Raw genomic sequence first — 17,766 nt, forward strand, 5'->3', positions numbered from 1 at the left:
TATGGAATCCTCCTTATTGTGTTTCTAGCTTAGTGCACTCAAAGAGGCCTTAAGTAATTTTGTTTGTTCTTATGTCTTTTATTTTTGCCTTTTGCTTTGGGCAGCTAGTTTATTGTGTTGTTGTTTCTTTTCAATTTTACGATTCAGTCAAAAAAAGAATAAAAAACAAAGATTGGTTCATGCATGCCCATCTACAAAAACAATGAGAAACAACAAGATGGTTCTCAAACACATGCAACACCGGTCAATTATGAGTCATGATGCTTCAAATCATCTTATTTCTGACCCAAAAAATTTATTTATATATTCTTACTTAATAGAAGGCTCCAACCACTTACTTATTCTATTGCTAGTTTTGCCGTTTACTAATTTTTAACTAAAATGTATTGTTAGTTTATTACGTGTGAACATTGTTATTAATAAACCTATATTTTGTTTAGATGGTAAATAACAAGGAGAATTCAAATCCTAACACCACACAATCCCAAAATAGCTCAAATGTTAGAGTTCAATGGCCATCAAGAGTAACGGCTATCTTTTGTGAAGCTTGTGTGGATGAGGTATTTAAGTGTAATCGACCTAATACCCACTTTAGTAAAAAGGGTTGGGCAAATATTATAACAACTTTTGAAAAGAAAATTGGAAAGGAATATCCCAGGGCAAAGTATAAGCATAAATGGGATAGTTTGAAGAAAGATTGGATACTTTGGAATAAGTTGAAGGGAGGTGAAACTGGATTGGGTTGGGATGCAGCCAAAGGAACAATAGCTGCAACTAAAGAGTGGTGGGAGAGGAAACTAATGGTATGTTTTGTATAACCCATTGTACATATTTTGTAGTAGTAGATAAACCATGCTATTTGAGTTATTAATGAAAATAGTCAAAATAGTAGGAGGTTCCTGAAGCTGCAAAATTTCGAGAGAAAGGTTTGAAGAATGTTGACTTATTAGACATTATGTTTAAGGACATTGCAGCTACAGGAGATTTAGCATGGGCCCCCACTTCAGATGTGTTACCCGATGATCTTGAGACACCTAAGGAGGGGTTAGGTGATACTTTTGTTGACTCATCTTCTCCAAATGATGATGATGACGTTTATGAAGATGAGACTCCTAACCTCACACAACCACCTTACCCAACACAAAACAAAGGAAAGAAGCGAGTTTTACCATCATCCACACAAAGCAAAGGGAAGAAAGGAGGAACGACATTACAGCTGGCACAACAACTTAGTCGTATTTGTGATGTTGTGGAGTTAAGGAACTCATCTTTTTCAGTGGAGCCAAGTAGTACTATTCGTAATGTCATGGAACGCATGTGCACCTTAGATGGCATTGAGAAGGGTTCCGAACTCTACCTCATGGCAACACGTATTTTTTAGAAACGAGAGAAGAGAGAAATGTTTGTCGTGATGGAAGAACCATATTTACAACTTCAATTTCTGCAAGAGGAGGCAAGATTGTTAGGAGGGCACTACTATGGCACTTAGGATATTTTATGTTTTATCCTTTGAATAATGTTTTATGGAAGAGAGAGATGTTTTTCATTCTGTTGTTGTTTTATCCTTTGAATAATGTGGTTGTTAGGGTGTTTTAACTTGTTAGGTTGTTAGGTGTTTGAATTACGAAGATAGAGTATTACATGGAGGGTAATTTTTTATATGGTGCTTTTGTAGTGAATCTTATGGAAATTTCTGAATTTGATTAGAGGTCCTCAGTTTATCTAATATGTTTGATTGTTTAATGCATGAATCAATCACATTTGTATTGTGAAAAGTCCATATAACATTCAGGTTGATAGTTGCAAACTGAAGTTTCCAAGGGCAAATAACTGTCTGAGTCAGTAGATGTAATGTAAGTGTGATTTTCTAGATATCAATGAAACAGTCTGGTCACCTGTCCTGCCTTCTAAGTTACCAAGCATCGTTTTGAACTCTACTCGTTTAGAAACAATTTTTATTTGAATGCAATAGTTGTGTTTGGTTTCATTCCTTGGCTATGGAAAAGCATTATTGATGCTTTTAACTATTTCTTTGGGGATCTTTTTATCAAGGCAAATGAAAGATTCACTTCTGGTCAATTAGACGAGTAGCGTCACTTTAAAGTATAGACCATATAGGAAATTTAAAATAAATAACTATGAAAAGAAAGAAAGAAGGAAAAAGCTGGTCTCAGGAACATAGGAATTTCAATAATTGAGTTTAAAAATCTCGTGGCCCTCTTTGTCTAATTTATGAGGTGAATCTGTGATGCCTTCAAATTCACAACTGCAGGTCTATATATAAATACTGAAGCAAACATGTCTCGCATTGTGAATTTAAGACATCCCCTAGAAAAATTTACATTGATGCTCCTTGAAATTCCAATACCAAGTAGCTTCACAGTCACAGTTAGTTAATTGTTAAACCAACTATAGCTAGTACCAAAACTCTGACAATTGACCAAAAAACGAGATTGTGCATTTTACTCTTTCAATACAATAGAGAAAAAACTTATTAACCATGCTAAAGGCAGATAAAAGATTTATAATAATTGATAAGAATCAACAACTGCACAATAATATCAAAATACCAGTATCTAAAACAACCATAATGTATTTTCCTAAAAATAGTTATAACTCTATCTCTATACATGACAATGCCATTATATATAGTACATTACATATTAACATAGAGAGAAGAAAAAGGTAGCACCTCAAAGACAAGAGTATTGTACTAGGCATCACAGATTCACCTCATAATTTGAAGACATCACAGATTCACCTCATAATTTGTTAGACATGGTTGCTATAGCTGGTTAGTAGCTCACATATAGAACTCATGTAGTTGGGCTGTTCCCCTCCCTTTGTTTCCCCCTCTTGGCAAAATATATAATTGCCAAGAAAAAAATTGAATGAAAATACTTTTAATTTGTGGGCAAAGTACATTACTATATATATTCTTCTTAGAATTCATATCTTGGAGACAATTGGCTTCTAGTTGCCATTTGGCTGTCTTCTGACACAAGCCGATCTTAATTTCCATGTCATTTATGGAAGATTATGAGGTAAACTTTTCCAAAATATATCACATTTTCTTTGACTCGTGCTTCCAATAAAAATGTTACTAGAATTCATTTTTCTTACAATTATATAAGGTAGGTTTGTTACTAAAATTTCTCTTTTGGTACCAAAATTGAAGGTGTTGGATCTCTATGTTTGGTTGAGCTCTATTTCATTGATGCTTCTTTTAGACACATTTCTTTGATGCTTTGGTTCAACTTTAGAGGTTTTGACAGTACCATTATTGCCAATATGTAGGCCTAAGGAGTTTGGCCTATAAGAAACTAAACTTACAGTACTTTTGTACAAGGTGGTATTATTGGGAGGCTCTGACAGTAGTATTATTGCCAGGTATTATTGTCATTTTGTATAAGGTGCTCCTAAAGCACTTTTTACTTAAGAACACATCCACTGTAAGGTGCTCTTAAGATAAGTTGTCTTTGAGTCTACCTCGGGGATTTTTGTCACAGACTAACTATGGGCAGTCATGACTATTAGGTAGATACTTTTGTGGGCTTTTGTTGTATGATAGATACTTATTTTGATTTATCCAGTTACATAATTTTAAATGTTTACTCATTTTCTTTATTGTGATTTATCTAATTTATTGCTATAATATTTTAGGTGATATTCCTATGAATTACAATGATCATATTGATAATAGTGATGAAGATCATTCTTATGATGTGGAAAACGAGGAATATGATGATGAGGAATTATATGATCTTGTTGCTGCTGGATGTCATGTTGCAGTGACATATTATATGAAATATATTGATAAACAACCCTGTAAAGATTCTAAACAAACTGGCTATATGTGGTTGATGGATTGTTTGGCAGGTAATGAAATGAAATGTTATGAAATGTTTAGAATGAAGCCACATGTTTTCCTTCAATTGTGTAATGTTTTACACCATACATATGGACTTCAGCACACAAGGCATATTAGGCTTGAAGAGTCAATAGGTATATGTTTAATGATACTTGGACAAGGAACTTGTTATAGGATGGTTCAAGAAAGATTCTAACATTCTGGTGAGACTATACACATACATTTTCATAGAGTTCTGAAACACATTAACATAATGTCACTGGATATCTTCAAGCCTTCTAACCCTACATTTAGTGTAGTTCGAAGACATATAAAGAAGAATCCATTGTACATGCCACACTTTCAGGTATTTATTTCATACATTTTTAATTTGTTTCTAATATTTGTTAGGATTATTTCCTAAGTAACTAAAATTTATATTCTATTTTAGGACTGCGTTGGTGCCATTGACGGTACACATATCCAAGTTGTTGTTGGAGATGACAAGAAAGCTCCATATTATAATAGAAAGCGTGTGACATCTTTTAATGTGATGGCAGCATGCGATTTTGATTTACTTTTCACATTTGTTATGACTGGATGGGAGGGTGCAGCACATGATACACATATTTCCTTAGATGCTATCCGTCGACAATCTGTCAACTTTTCAAAACCACCACCAGGTATATAAAATTTTGTATATATTAAATATGTATAAAAGATATTATTTATGTACATCTTACATTTTTTTTTCTTTTACTAGGAAAATATTATTTAGTTGATGCTGGATACCCTTTAAAGAAAGGATATTTGCCACCTTATAAGGGACAGAGGTATCATCTTTCAGATTTTCGACGAGCTGGTCGAGGGAATCACACAGAAGAGAGGTTTAATTATGTTCACTCATCACTTAGAAGTGCAATTGAGCGAACTTTTGGAGTTTGGAAGAATAAATGGAAAATTTTGAAGCAAATGCCACCTTATGACATTAAGCACCAAAGAAACATTATAGTTGCTACTTGTGTTTTGCATAATTTTATTAGAAAACATGATAGGGAAGATGAGGGATTCAATTGGGATGAACATGACTTGGACAGACCAAAAAGCAATAGTAGTGGAGAAGGTAGTAGTAGACAGGCAAACGTTAAAAATATACAAGATGAGGAGATGAAATTTGTTCGTGACAAAATAGCTCGATCCATTTGTGGGTTGTAAACAATATTTTTATTATTTCTGTTTTGGTGTTTTGGTTTTAAATTTTTCGAATAAGAACTTTTTTTATTATTATAATGGATTGTCTAGTATTGATATTGTTGGCAATTAACATTTTAATATAATTATTTTCCTAATCATTTTAATATCTTTTTCTTGAAGAGTTATTTTTAATATTTTAAATTTGATAAACTTCTCTCCATGAATTTCAACAACGAAAACATCATTATTGTTGTTATTATTAATGTAATTGTTAAGCTTAATTACATATTTTCAATAATTAAAAAAAAATTTAAAAAAAAAAAAACAAACATTGATCACAAGAAAAATGACAGTATAACCTTCAAAAAATAGTTAAGTCTTTTTTTGAAATTTATACTCAAAAAAGCTATTTTTAAAACAGCTTATCCAAATGCTTAATATGGCTTTAAAAATAGAAAACGCATATTTTCACATTTTTACCAAACACTTATCTGTGGTTTTTAAAATGGAGTTTTCAAAATGCACGTTTTAAAAACGCTAATTTTTAAAACGCACCTTTTGAAACAGCTTATCCAAACAAGCCCATTGTCACAATATTTAAATTTTCATAATAAATGATGTCATATGCTACTGTAGGGGTGAGGATCCAAGATCGCATATTGGGTCTTGGGCTTTATCCGAGGACATTGATAGGTCCGAGGAGGAACAAATAATTATTAAATGTTTCCAGTTAAAGTCTCACAAGTAGGGAACAAATGAAAGGATTGTCCGAGGAGGAACTCCTCCTCGGACATGATGAATATTGTTCAAAATATGTACTCCAACAATTAGAGCGATCCTTCAAGAAACTCCAATGATAGGGACATACCTCATAAACATACGAAAATAAAGGAAACCTAAAAATATATAAGAGAAAACTGCCACCACCGTATTAAATGCACTGCAACTACTTTTCTAGCCGCATTTATGTGGAGAAGACCTCTGAACAATGCTACTATAAGGGTAAAATTCCCAAGTCAAACAATGGGCCTTGGGCCCCGTACGAAGTCCAACCACAACCAAGGAGAAAATGGGGCGCCAAAAGACTTCCAGCCCAACCCTAATGAGCCCAACTTATTTAAAAAGACGTCTAAGGAGGAATGTCTCCTCGGACATACCAAATCTGGGTCCAACGTGCGCCCTATCCATAATGAGGAATCATCCCAAACAAATATGGGTAGTAAGGATGAGCCTCACAAAGCTGGGAGAAGGAAGAGAGTATAAGACGTCCATGGGGAGACCACAACTGCCGCATTAAATGCAAGAAAGCTACTTTTCTGGCCGCATTAATATGGAGAAGACAGGCGAACAGTGTTACCTTGGCCAATGCAACTCACAGAAAGATAAGGTAGATGTCCGATGGGACAGGCACTCGAGTGAAGGTCCAGATGATCAACAAGTGTAAGGCTGTTATTAATTTAAGGAGGCTATATAAGAGAATGAAATCCCCCTGAAGAAGGAATCGGAAAAAGGAAAGAAAGAAGGAGATATAGAGAGAGAAAAAGATTATAGCCTTTAATCAGAAACAGAGGTGCACCCATATGTTTCCTCAGACCGAGTATCCAATAGACATAAAGGAGGTGTTCTTACGTCCAAACTGTTGCATGGCCTAAAATTAACTAACTTTCACTTCGCCAAGTCCTAGTTCGGTAACCCGCTCTCTACAAATTCATTGTCTAGGGTCCTTTGGACCAGAACCACCTACTTGCTGGGCCTGGGCCCCAAAAACTGACCTTACAGCTACCTTGGCTATCATAACTCACAGAAAACCAAAGAGGATGTCTGAAAGGACAGGTACTCAAATAAGGGTTCGGATGATCAACAGATGTAGGATGAAGATGGTCCAAAAGAGGATATATAATGTGAAAGACTCTTCATGAAGAAGAGATTGGAAAAAAGAGGAAAGAAAAGACGGTAGCAATCTAAATTATCTTTGTATCCAATTGTGATTAATTTATAGAAGGAGAACCTCCTCGAACTGAAAATATATTAAGATCAAATCTCTTGTTTGTGTTTTACAGTCATTCAAATTAAATCTATCCATTATTCAATTCATTAGGGCCTAATTCTTCAACCCACTCTCTACAAATTTATTGTATTGGGCTCATTGGATCAATATCTCATACGTTTTGGGTTTGGACTGTAAATCGAGACCCTATAGCTACAACTGAAGTGTTTCATTAAATACCTTCAACTATATGCAATGGAATTTTTTTTCATTTGTACTTTCTTCTTTATTATTCTATATGAGTTTAGGTGCAATGTCTAGCTTACTTAGTTTTTAATATACACCTATTTTAGGCCAGAAAAACAAAAGATAACAAAAAACATGTGTCATGGAATTTCCCATTATATTTTATAAGTTTTGAAGATTTAAACTTAAAAAATAAATGTTCTTTAGATAATAAATAAAACATCTTATATCATCATTCAAACTTTCAAAGTATTACTACTACCTAAAACTTAAAATACGTCAAGAAAATTTTTGGATTGTTAAAATTTAGTGGAAGTATTTTAGACATTACACAATGTAATATTTTAAGAATCATAAGCTTTCATTATGGTTTAACTAAGAGAATAACAATATAACATATTTACTCTCTTCCAAAATATTACGGGGGAAGTTGCTTGATTTTAAAGTTTAAGGTACAATTTTGAATTATCCTAAACATAAAGGATGAAAAGTGTTTGTAAGGACCCGATTTGAGTCCTAAGCCCAAGAGACAAAAGGATCTTGGCCCAAAGGGCCTAATACAATAAATTTGTAAAGAGTGAATCAGAAAACCATGCTCTAATGAATTGAACAACAATTATGGTAAGTCTAGATGACCTGAAAGCAAAGATAAACAAGTTTTATCCAAAGAAAATTGTTCTCGGCACAATCCGAGGAGATGTGTACTTATATAAATATATATATATATATATATATATATCTCTCTCTCTCTCTCTTTTGAATTTGATTACAAGTCTAATTCCTCCTGTTATAGTGTTTTTTCCTTAATTTCTTGATCCCCACTTCTCAAGGTATTCTTTCCCTTTTATACTGTCTTCCTTCTTTCATCTCCACCCTCCACACGTAGACCAGATTTTTGGCGCTAATCCCTATCCCATCAATACCTTCTTTAAGTCTCTTGGAGTAGCTTTAAGGTTGAAAATTACTGTTCAGATATCACTTCTATATTAATGCAGCCAGAGAGTTAGTTACAAAGTATTTAATGCAGCGGTAACAACTTTCTCTTAGATATTTCATAGTTCCCCTTTGTCCTGTGCTTTCATGATGTGTATTCTTATCAATAGAATCTCCCAGAACGTTGCTCTGGATGGCAGACCACACTTTCTGACCTCTGCTTTGCTCAATCGAGGACCCTTATGACAAGACCTCATTTATTTATTCACTAATGCGGACTTCTATAACAGCGTTTACTTGTCCTTGGACTACTAGATATCCTAGGATTGGACCCTCAGCCCAACATATATATAAATATATACTACTGGACCTATCATACCTACAGTGTTTTTATCCCAAGTATTTAATTATTATTTTTTGTGTGTAAAACTATGTGTTTTTACTCAAAATGTTGTGTAAAGATAAAAAAATATAATAAAAAATACATAAATTCAACCTAAGAAAACTGTATATGAATTTTGGCTCAACAAAGTTGAGTAAACCAAAAAGAAAAAGGTTCTAGAAACACAACATAATGGTATAACATTTTCGTAATACCTTTATAAATTTTTTTTGACTCATAAAGAAATAACACTTTAGTAGTTGTGAAAATATTATAATGACAACAAAATGTATTAATATTTTCACAAGAGAAATGTTATGTCTGCAATATTTTCACAACAAATCATAATGTAGTAGGTTATTACGAATTGTTTTTGGTTGGTAAAAAAATAATTTCATTGATAAGTTTAAATTAGAACCAATAATAATTTACTATCTATAATTTAGTATAAAAATGTTCTGAAAAATGTCATGAATATCGCACTTTTTTTCACAAATCCTTTATTTTTAGTTGTAGTTGATTCTAGTATGATATTTTATTATTTTATTTTAGTCTAGAAGGAATTAACACCTCTAAATTGTGAAAATATTGTGGCAATTTATTGTGTTAATATTTTTTTAGGGTAACAACTCATATGTAGATTAAAAAAATAAAAAATAAAAAGCATATTCAATAGGCGATATTTCAAAAAAAAGAAAGAAGGAAAGAAAAGCTAATGAAACAGTTTTGATTGAATAAACCAAAACTATAGTAGCTTTGGTACTGAAGCTTTGCACATTGACTTTTTTTATATATAGGCCCTGATCAATATAACACAATAGCAAGTCTGAATTTAGAATTAAATGAGAAATTAATTGTTTTATTTTATATGTAAAATTATAATTTCAATACTTTTGATTTAATTTGATACTTTTGGAGTTAAATGAGAAATGCATTTTAAAAGTTGATTAAAGATAAAATTGATACAACTAATGGTTGAGTGACGAAATTAACAAAATCAAATGTATAAGAACAAAATTGAAATTATTCTAGTAATCTCAATTCTAAGGGAGAAACAATTTAGTTGGGCCTCTTTTTATTTTTTTTATTATTTTTTTTTTCTAAACTAAAAATGGGAGCCTTTATGGTTGTATTATGCCATCCAAGTTAGTATAGACCATATGAGGGACAAGATTGGGCCTCTCTTTATTTATAAATAGCTTTATGGGCCAAAATGGCCCATTAGCATTAATTTTTGAAATATTTAGCAACAGAGCACTGTTTCGGAAATAATTAGGGAAGTACCACTTTTTCCGAAAACGCCGCTATAGGGCCCGAAAACGTCACTATAGGGCTTAAAAAACGCCACTATAGGGCCCCTTGAACCTATTATGGGGACTTATAAAAAAATTTTGCAGGAAAACGCCGCTATAGGGCCCAAAAACGTCACTATAGGGCTTAAAAACGCCACTATAGGGCCCCTTGAACCTGTTATGGGGCTCATAAAAAAATTTTGTAGGAAAACGCCGCTATAGGGCCCAAAAACGTCACTATAGGGCTTAAAAACGCCACTATAGGGCCCCTTGAACTTGTTATAGGACTTATAAAAAAATTTTGCAGGAAAACGCCGCTATAGGGCCCGAAAAAGTGGTATTTCCCTAATTATTTTCGAAACAGTGCTCTGTTGCTAAATATTTCAAAAATTAATGCTAATGGGCCATTTTGGCCTAGCTTTATGTCTTATTTTAATGTCTTGGATTTTTTATGAAGAGAAGGCCCCCCTGTGACCTAAGATTAAGGCCCATCAGGGTCAGGGGCCTTGAAGGGCTTTGAAGGCCACAAGGCTTCTTTTACTTCATGCTCCAAGCACTTAGGATCAGCTGTGAAGGCTTTTAAAGCTAAAGAAAATTTCTCTAAAATGGGTAAAAACTAAAAAGAATCAGAAGCACTTTGCAGTGTACTCTCTTTTGGTCCACATATAATGTGGGGAACAGCTTACACATTCCATCACTAAATTCTTGAGCAACCAATGCCATTTTTCCCTATATTTCTTTCTCTCTCTCTCTTCTTCTTCTTCTTCTTCTTCTTTTTTTTTTTTTTTTTTTTTTCTGATGAAAAGTCAAATGAATTTGCACCTAGTCATCTAGATAAGCTTTCATGTTATACTCTTGCTTCTAATTTTGTTGAAACCCTGTCTAATGGCAATACTGACATGCTAGTCTTAAAAGGGTTTTTTTTCCCCTATAAGTAGTTGATATTTAATTACGCATTGCTAAAAGAATCTTGTATATATAATTATATATATTAGAGCAATTCATGCAAAAGTTGATGTTATCAGGAGGGAGGTTGGATGCCTTGTTGTTTCGTAGTTGTTTCGTTCTTGAATAAAATTCTTCTTTTATCCAAAAAGAGCAATTCATACAAGATAAAAATTTATAAAATAATAATAAAAGTAAAAAAGTCACTAAAGATATCCTTTGATACATTATGTATCATGTTGGGGCACCATAATTCAGCTCTCTATGACCACTCTAAAATTTAATAGACTTGTGAAACACAGTGTCGATTGTCATAAAATAATTGAGTGCGACTTTCTTATTACCAATTAGTTTTAAGATAAAATAGCATTTAAATCACAGTCCAACATATCACAAAATAAAAAAAGTCCAAGTCATACTGAAGTCTATATTTTACTAGAATCTTTTTTCTTTTTTTTCCTTTTTTTTTTCTCCCTAAAAGATGTACTTCTAGAGGCGTTAGGGTATCACATGTGAAACATACCGCCTCTAATATAGTCAATGGTACATTTGAATGGACCAAGTAATCGACTTGGATACAGAACCAAAAAACAAGTCAAAACCATGAGCATTTTACACATTCACTGCATTCCCGTTTCCCTTGCGTTAACCATGCAATTCGTTTGAAATAAGGTTCTCGATGGTCTTTTATTAGTCTTTGCACGTGGTCAGACCGCGGAAACATATACACCTTATTAGCACAAACAAAAATGTCAACTTTTAGTCTTGTGTAAATAGTGTCTCATTTGCTCATACAAGAAACATATATGGGTAAAAGTAAAACACTTTTTAACTTCTCTTAGAAATTACTCAAAACGTTTCCCATATTATATATGTGACATACACGAAGTTCAGTTTGTCATTGACAGATCAAAATTTAATTTGGAAAGAATAGCACTAGCTAAAATAGTATGAAATACCCAAAATACCTTTAGTTTTGTCATTATAAGAATATTATATACGTTTTTTTATTTTATTTTTTTCCATTTTGAATTTTTCAAAACCATGTTCTCTAGCCCTCATAGGCAATGTTATATTTTAAATTTTCTTCCTAGAATTGCAACATGCATGGTCCTTGTCTTGTTGTTAAAAATAATTAGAGTAAGATTGTATCAATATTTATTTTATGATTATAAAATCCTCTAATATAAAGTGTAATTTCAGAAGCACAAAGGAGATCCTTGTTCCAAAGAGATTAGAGTAGTTTACCTCAAATTCATTGCATCAATTTGCTAAGCAATATAATATTCCATGAATCTCACCTACACTAGGGGAAATTCAAAGAGTATAGGGGATTGTCTCTTATTAATTATATGTAACCAAAAGGGATGGTAATAGGTTAGGTTTAGCGATTTTTCAACTCAACCTGACCTTAATATGAAGTTTCTGGAAATCTTCAATTGTGTTTGAGAATATTTAAATTTTTACACTAAGTACTCGAACCCAAGCTAAGTGTGTGGATTTAATATAAAAATGTAGGTGGTAATTTGGTCTCTAATGTTTTTTTGAACATATAGAATTTAAAATTATGTGATGTGAAACAATTTATACTATTATATTGGATTTTATGTTTTTTTTAGAGGTTTAAACAAGCATGCTATATTAGCCTGAAACTTGAGAGTTATAAATTTATAATACTTATTGTAAAAGTTCTAGTTAATACTTTATTTTAGTTAAATAAAATGAGTAGTATATTTGTTATTCACCCGTTCTACTTCTACTAAACTCATGGTAAGAGAAACGGGATGCGCTTTGGTTTTCCAAATTGAGTATGAGATATTTAAGATAAATAAATAAAAAAATTAAAAATTAAAAGGGTTTCGAATGAATTTGTTATGTAAAATATTTACAGAGTGTTCGTTAATAAATTAAGCAATAAGTATATGTGAACATAGCATATAATTTTGGCGTAAATGCACTTTTAGTCCTTATATTTTGACGTTTTTCCATTTTAGTCCCTACATTTTATTTTTTCCACTTTTAGTCCCTAAAATCAATTAACGCATTCCATTTTGGTCCTTTCCGTTAGCCCACTACCAGAATCTGCTTAGGTGGCAGCCGGAGGGATTAAAATAATAATTAAAATGCCACATCACCAATGACACATCAGCATAAAAATTTAAAAAATTAATTTATTAATTTTAACAAAATTAAAAAACATAAAAAACAAAATTTAAAACATAAAAATACATCAGAAAATCAAACCAAGAACATCCGTCATAAGCCATCAACTTACAACCTAGAAAATCATCTTCTCTCACTCTGCTTTCTTCTTTATTCTTTCTTGGACTCTCTCTCTCGATTTTTTGGCAGTGGATTGGAGGGGTTGTGGATCAGTGGGTCTTGTGATTTGGGTGTAGTGGGTTAAGATTTTGGCCGGTGGGTTAAGATTTTGGTCAGTGGGTTGCGATTTGGGTTTCAATGGTGGTGGCTGGCCGATTTGGGTGGTAGTTGGGTTGGTGATTTTCGGTTTGCGATCTGGGTTTTAGAGTGTTGGTCTTGTGTTTCGGTGGTTGTGATATGGGTTGGTGGTTTTCGGTTTGCTCGCCGTTTGCATGTATTTTGCTCGTCGTTTGCTCGCTGTTGGTTTGTCGTGGGTTTGCTCGCCGTGGGTCTAGGTTTTGTTTGTTGTGGGTTTGGGTTTTGCTTGGTGGAGACCATGGGTTGCTTTTTCAGAAACTTCCAACCAAACCCAGAAACTGCCACCACACCACCGCCACACAACCCACCTCTACCATATCCAAACCCAGAAACTGCCACCACGCCACTGCCACACAAGCCACCTCTACCATATGACCCACACATCCCAAAACTTCCACCACACAACCCACACGGCCCATAACCTCCACAACCCGCTGATCTCTACCATGCCGACGCTGATCTGCACACCCTATAGAAACCCTAAACGCCGATCTCCACTACGGTAAAGGCAGATCTCCACGCCCCAAATGCCGATCTTCAAACAACCAAACCCTAAACACCAATCTCGACACCATCCGCTGATTTGTAATGAGAGAGAGAAGGAAGAGAGGGAAGAGAAATAATAAGAGTGGGTGGTGGCTTGCAGTGGACTGTGACAGTGGGTTCGGCCATGGGTGGCTCTAGTGATGGTGTTCATGACCATGGGTTTCAGCCTTGAAGAGAATGGGTTTGAAGAGAAGAGAGAGCAACATGAGAGAGAGAGAGAGGAGATGAGAGAATGAAGAAAGAGAAAAAAAGTCACCACAATTCTGGGTTTTTTGTGTGTTTGATTCAAATTGATGTATTTTTATGTTTTAAATTTTGTTTTTATGTTTTTAAATTTTTTTAAAATTAATAAATTAATTTTTTAAATTTATATGTTGAAGTGTCATGGTGATGTGGCATTTTAATTATTATTTTAATCCCTCCGGCTGCCACCTAAGCAAATTCCGGTAGTGGGCTAACGGAAAGGACCAAAATGGAACGCGTTAATTGATTTTAGGGACTAAAAATGGAAAAAATAAAATGTAGGGACTAAAATGGAAAAACGTCAAAATGTAGGGACTAAAAGTGCATTTACGCCTATAATTTTTTTTTTCAACCACTTTGGGGTCTAGCTAAAGATTGTAAACCACATGATAGCCAAAAATAATAATAAATAAATAAAAAGAATAGATAAAGAAATAGGTATAATTTTTTTTTTAACAAACAGGGGTTGTTCTATGTCGGAGGATTTTGTTATTTTTGTTTCGCCTCCTAACTCTGATATTTCCTCTCTTGTTAATATGGATGCCTCTGGTTTGTTCTATTATAGTCTCTCTGGTGTGAGTTAGTGGTTTTAAGGTTTAGGGCTTTGGGTGGCATGTGCAAGGCAGGTGTTAATTTTTGCTACCTCTTAAGTGAAAAAATTAAGATAATTTAAAAAAATAAAAAATAAATAAAAAAAGAAGTATGAAATTATATACATAAAAAATGTATGCCACATACAAAGTTAGGGTACCTATTCAACATATGAATATCTATTTTACTATAATAGTTTCTTAATACTTATTTGCTAAAGGCAATATCCACTTATTAAAAACTTCTAAAAATGATAACGAATATCATTATCTTCCAACAACAAGCAACTGAGTTTTGCTCAGACATTGCTACAATACTTAAATTTTCATAATGAATGATGTTGTATATTACAATTGAAGTTTTTCATTGAATACCTTTAACCATACACAATGAAAATTTTTAAAGTGGAATTATGAACTACCAAAGACATAAAGGATGAAAAGTGTTTTTATCCTAAGTTTTTTATTATTATTTTTTTGTGTGTAAAACTATGTGTTTTTACTTAAAATTATGCGTAAAAATAAAAATACAACAAAAAATACAAAAAGTCAACGCAAGAAAAATGTACGTGAAATAACGAATTCTGGCTCAACAAAGTTGACTAAATAAAAAATTTAAAAAAAAAAAATCTAGAAACACAATAAAATGATACAACATTTTCGTAATACCTTTTTAATTTTGTTATATTTGATTTTGACTCGTAAAGAAATGACACTTTAGTCATTGTGAAAATATTATAATGACAACAAAATATCTTAATATTTTCACAAGAGAAATGTTATGTTCACAATATTTTCACAACAAATTATAAAGTAGTAGGTTGTTACGGGTTGTTATTGGTGGGCAAAAAAGTAATTTAATTGATAAGTTTAAATTAGAACCAATAAAAATTTACCACCTATAATCTATTATGAGGACTATGGCCCAAAATAATGTATTGGGCCTTGGGCCTTGTCCGAGGACACTAACAAGTCCGAGGAGAGAAACATGACTTAGGTGATCTACTTTACAAGCCTCATCATTGGAAGACAAAGGGAAGAAAGTCCGAGGAGGAACTTCTCCTTGGACACGGCAAACCCAGTCCAAATGTGTATTCAAGCGGTTGAAGTACGCCCCCTAAACACGTGAAAGGAAGAAAACTAAAAATATCTAAGGAAAAGCTGCCACCACCACATTAAATGCATTGCAGCTACTTTTCTGGCCGCATTAATGTGGAGAAGACCTCTGAACAGTGTTGCCTTAGCTGCTGCAACTCACAAAGGACTGAAAAAGGTGTCTGATGGGATGGGTTCTCAAGTAGAGGTCCAGATGATCAACAAGTGTAAGGCCCAGATAATCAGAAATAGCCTATATAATATAGAGAAGCCCCTATGAAGAAAGGGGTGAAAAAAGAGAAAAAGAAGACGGGAGCATGCGAAAGAACCCTAATGTGGTGATCTGTATTCATAAATAAAATTCTAAGTCTCTTCGGACAGAAGGTCTCTTGATCATAATAGCATTTATTCTTGTCTGTTTGTTCCTTAATCCCATGCAAGTCATTGCTCAACTCATCTAGACCTAGTTCTTTGACCCATACTCTACAAAATTCATTGTATTGGGCCTTTTGGACTAGGATTTCATACGGTTTGGCCTTGGGGTTCAAACTTTGTCCATATATCTATTATAAAAGTGTTGTGAAAAATGTTGTAAATGTCGCACTTTTTTATTTCACAAAAACTTTATTTTTAGTTTTAGTTTGTTCTAATATGATATTTTATTATTTTATTTTGGCCTATAAAGAATTAACACCTCAACAATTGTGAAAATATTGTAATAATTTATTGTATTAATATATATATATATATATATATTTAGGTTAACAGCTCATACGTAGATCAAAAAATAAATAAATAAATAAAAAGCATATTCAATAGGCAATATTTCCAAAAAAATAAATATAAAAAGAAAAAGAAAAGGAAAGCCAGTGAAACAGTTTTGATTGAATAACTAAAACTATTGTAGATTTGCTATTGTAGCTTTGCACACTGACTCTTTTTATATATAGACATGATGAAAATAACACAATAGCAAGTCTGAATTTAAAATTAAATGAGAAATTAATTGTTTCATTTTATATGTCAAATTAGAATTTCAGTACTTTTGATTTAATTTGATACTTTTGGAGTTAAATGAGAAATGCATTTTTAAAAGTTGATTTAAGATAAAATTGATACAACTAATGGTTGAGGGACGAAATTAACAAAATCAAACGAATAAGAAAAAAATTGAAATTATTCTAGTAATCTAAATTCTAGAGGACAAACAATTTAGTTGGGCCTCTTTTTATTTATAAATAGCTTTATGTCTTATTTTAATGTCTTGGATTTTTTTTAAAGAGAGAAGGCCCCACTGTGACCTAAGATTAAGGCCCATCAGGGTCAGAAGCCTTGAAGGGCTTTGAAGAGCACAAGGCTTCTTTTACTTCATACTCCAAGCACTTAGGATCAGCTGTGAAGACTTTTAAAACTAAAGAAATTTTCTCTAAAATGGGTAAAAACTAAAAAGAATCAGAAGCATTTTGCAGTGTACTCTCTTTCAGTCCACATATAATGTGGGGAATAGTATACACATTCCATCACTAAATTCTTGAGCAACCAATGCCATTTTTTCCCTACATTTCTTTCTGTCCTTTTTTTTTTTTTTTTTTTTTTTTTTTTTTTTTTTTTTCAGTAGAAAAGTCTAGATAAGCTTTCATGTTATACTCTTGCTTCTAATTTTGTTGAAACCCTGTCTAATGCTTATACTGACATGCTAGCCTTAAAAGGGTTTTTTTTTTTTTTTTCCCCTATAAGTAGTTGATATTTAATTATACATAGCTAAAAAGCATCTTGTACATATAATTATATATATTAGAGCAATTCATGCAAAAGTTGATGTTATCAGGAGGGAGGCTGGATGCCTTGTTGTTTTGTAGTTGTTTTCTTCTTGAGTAAAATTCTCCTTTCATCAAAAAGGAGCAATTCATACAAAATAAAAATTTATAAAATAATAATAATAACAATAAAAGTAAAAAAGTCACCAAAGATATCTCGATTAGTAGGTTTTAGTTAACTTAACT

General features: G+C 32.8%; 1 protein-coding gene across 1 annotated transcript; it reads left to right on the top strand.

The window, feature by feature from the left end:
• Positions 1 to 440: 440 nt before the first annotated feature.
• LOC115961252 lies at positions 441 to 5,065 on the top strand. The gene is made up of 6 exons (XM_031080259.1): positions 441 to 803; positions 893 to 1,370; positions 3,664 to 3,879; positions 4,046 to 4,074; positions 4,302 to 4,533; positions 4,614 to 5,065. The coding sequence occupies exons 1-6, from the start codon at positions 441 to 443 to the stop codon at positions 5,063 to 5,065; spliced, it is 1,770 nt and encodes a 589-aa protein (XP_030936119.1).
• The last annotated feature ends 12,701 nt before the right edge of the window (positions 5,066 to 17,766 follow it).

This window comes from Quercus lobata, chromosome 9, assembly GCF_001633185.2.
Source record: "Quercus lobata isolate SW786 chromosome 9, ValleyOak3.0 Primary Assembly, whole genome shotgun sequence".
NCBI lineage: Eukaryota > Viridiplantae > Streptophyta > Magnoliopsida > Fagales > Fagaceae > Quercus > Quercus lobata.